General features: G+C 36.1%; 1 protein-coding gene across 1 annotated transcript; it reads left to right on the top strand.

Annotated features, from left to right (window-relative positions):
- Positions 1-311: 311 nt before the first annotated feature.
- LOTGIDRAFT_176791 (hypothetical protein) lies at positions 312-2,877 on the top strand (the record flags this gene model as incomplete). The annotated part of the gene is made up of 1 exon (XM_009060145.1): positions 312-2,877. A coding segment is annotated over one exon (2,566 nt), but the record flags the coding sequence as incomplete, so codon positions are not given.
- Between the last annotated feature and the right edge of the window lie 54 nt (positions 2,878-2,931).

The raw sequence follows: 2,931 nt of genomic DNA, 5'->3' as shown, positions 1-2,931 counted from the left end.
TACCATATTCGTCTGATATAAGAAAAACGTCATATACTAGAGATAATTCCCCTGATAGAAGAAAAACTCCACCAGGAATATCATCTGGTGCAAAGGAAAAATCTGAACCTAGAACAGAATCAGCTTCAAGAAGAAAATCAAAGACATCTGCTTCGAGAGAAAGATCAACAACAAGGCGATTACCTTCTGAGGAAAGAAGATCATTATCTAAAAGCAAATATCCCAGCAAAATAATATCACTTAAAAAGGGTGTAGTTCCATCTCAAGTAAAATCTACTGAAAGAGGAATATCAGAGTCGTTGCAGGATAAGATGGGTAAATCAAAAATAATAGAAAGAAAAGTTCAGGAAAGTGAAATGTCTAGCCAGACAGGAGATAAACGTCCAATAAAAGAAAAAAATCAGATATTAGATAAACCAAAACAGACAGTTGTAACCTCTTTATCGACGTCGCAAGAAGAAGATATAAGTATTGTCCATGAACTCAAAAGCACAACACAGGAAGAAGAAATTTCAACTCAGTTAAAAGATGAACCAGAAGAGACAGATGAACCGTCTGTACTATATTCGTCAGATATAAGAAAAACGCCAATTACCAGAGATAATTCCCCTGATAGAGGAAAAGCTCCACTAGGAGTATCATCTGCTGGAAAGGAAATTTCTGAACCTAAAAAAGCATCATCTTCAAGAGGAACATCAAAGACATCTGCTTCGAGAGAAAGATCAACAACAAGGCGATTACCTTCTGAGGAAAGAAGATCATTATCTAAAAGCAAATATCCCAGCAAAATAATATCACTTAAAAAGGGTGTAGTTCCATCTCAAGTAAAATCTACTGAAAGAGAAAAATCAGAGTCATTGCAGGATAAGATTGGTAGATCAAAAATAATAGAAAGAAAAGTTCAGGAAAATGAACTATCTAGCCAGAAAGGAGACAAGCATCTCGTCAAAGAAGAAATTCAGATATTAGATGAACCAAAAGAGACAGTTGCAGCCTCTTTATCGACTTCCCAAGAAGAAGATATAAGTATTGTACATGAACTCAAAAGCACAACACATGGAGAAGAAATTTCAACTCAGTTAAAAGATGAACCAGAAGAGGCAGATGAACCGTCTGTACCATATTCGTCAGATATAAGAAAAACGTCACTTACCAGAGATAATTCCCCTGATAGAGGAAAATCTCCACCACGAGCAACATCTGGTGCAAAGGAAAAATCTGAACCTAGAACAGAATCAGCTTCAAGAAGAAAATCAAAGGCATCTGCTTCGAGAGAAAGATCAACAACAAGGCGATTACCTTCTGAGGAAAGAAGATCATTATCTAAAAGCAAATTTCCCAGCAAAATAATATCACTTAAAAAGGGTGTAGTTCCATCTCAAGTAAAATCTACTGAAAGAGGAAAATCAGAGTCGTTGCAGGATAAGATGGCTAGATCAAAAATAATGGAAAGAAAAGTTCAGGAAAATGAACTATCTAGCCAGACAGGAGACAAACATTTCGTAAAAGAAGAAAATCAGATATTAGATAAACCAAAAGAGACAGTTGTAACCTCTTTATCGACGTCGCAAGAAGAAGATATAACTATTGTCCATGAACTCAAAAGCACAACACAGGAAGAAGAAATTTCAACTCAGTTAAAAGATGAACCAGAAGAGGCAGATGAACCGTCTGTACCATATTCGTCAGACATAAGCAAAATGTCACTTACCGGAGATTTTTTCCATGATAGAGGAAAATCTCCAACACAAGCAACGTCTGGTGCAAAGGAAAAATCTGAACCTAGAACAGAATCAGCTTCAAGAAGAAAATCAAAGACATCTGCTTCGAGAGAAAGATCAACAACAAGGCGATTACCTTCTGAGGAAAGAAGATCATTATCTAAAAGCAAATATCCCAGCAAAATAATATCACTTAAAAAGGGTGTAGTTCCATCTCAAGTAAAATCTACTGAAAGAGGAATATCAGAGTCGTTGCAGGATAAGATGGGTAAATCAAAAATAATAGAAAGAAAAGTTCAGGAAAGTGAAATGTCTAGCCAGACAGGAGATAAACGTCCAATAAAAGAAAAAAATCAGATATTAGATAAACCAAAACAGACAGTTGTAACCTCTTTATCGACTTTGCAAGAAGAAGATATAAGTATTGTCCATGAACTCAAAAGCACAACACAGGAAGAAGAAATTTCAACTCAGTTAAAAGATGAACCAGAAGAGGCAGATGAACCGTCTGTACTATATTCGTCAGATATAAGAAAAACGTCACTTACCAGAGATAATTCCCCTGATAGAGGAAAATCTCCACCACGAGCAACATCTGGTGCAAAGGAAAAATCTGAACCTAGAACAGAATCAGCTTCAAGAAGAAAATCAAAGGCATCTGCTTCGAGAGAAAGATCAACAACAAGGCGATTACCTTCTGAGGAAAGAAGATCATTATCTAAAAGCAAATTTCCCAGCAAAATAATATCACTTAAAAAGGGTGTAGTTCCATCTCAAGTAAAATCTACTGAAAGAGGAAAATCAGAGTCGTTGCAGGATAAGATGGCTAGATCAAAAATAATGGAAAGAAAAGTTCAGGAAAATGAACTATCTAGCCAGACAGGAGACAAACATTTTGTAAAAGAAGAAAATCAGATATTAGATAAACCAAAAGAGACAGTTGTAACCTCTTTATCGACGTCGCAAGAAGAAGATATAAGTATTGTCCATGAACTCAAAAGCACAACACAGGAAGAAGAAATTTCAACTCAGTTAAAAGATGAACCAGAAGAGGCAGATGAACCGTCTGTACCATATTCGTCAGACATAAGCAAAATGTCACTTACCGGAGATTTTTTCCATGATAGAGGAAAATCTCCAACACAAGCAACGTCTGGTGCAAAGGAAAAATCTGAACCTAGAACAGAATCAGCTCAAGAAGAAATCAAAG

This window comes from Lottia gigantea, assembly GCF_000327385.1.
Source record: "Lottia gigantea unplaced genomic scaffold LOTGIsca_4044, whole genome shotgun sequence".
Lineage (NCBI taxonomy): Eukaryota > Metazoa > Mollusca > Gastropoda > Lottiidae > Lottia > Lottia gigantea.
The sequence above is the reverse complement of the archived record's forward strand: the minus strand, read 5'-3'. Positions and strand labels throughout refer to the sequence as shown.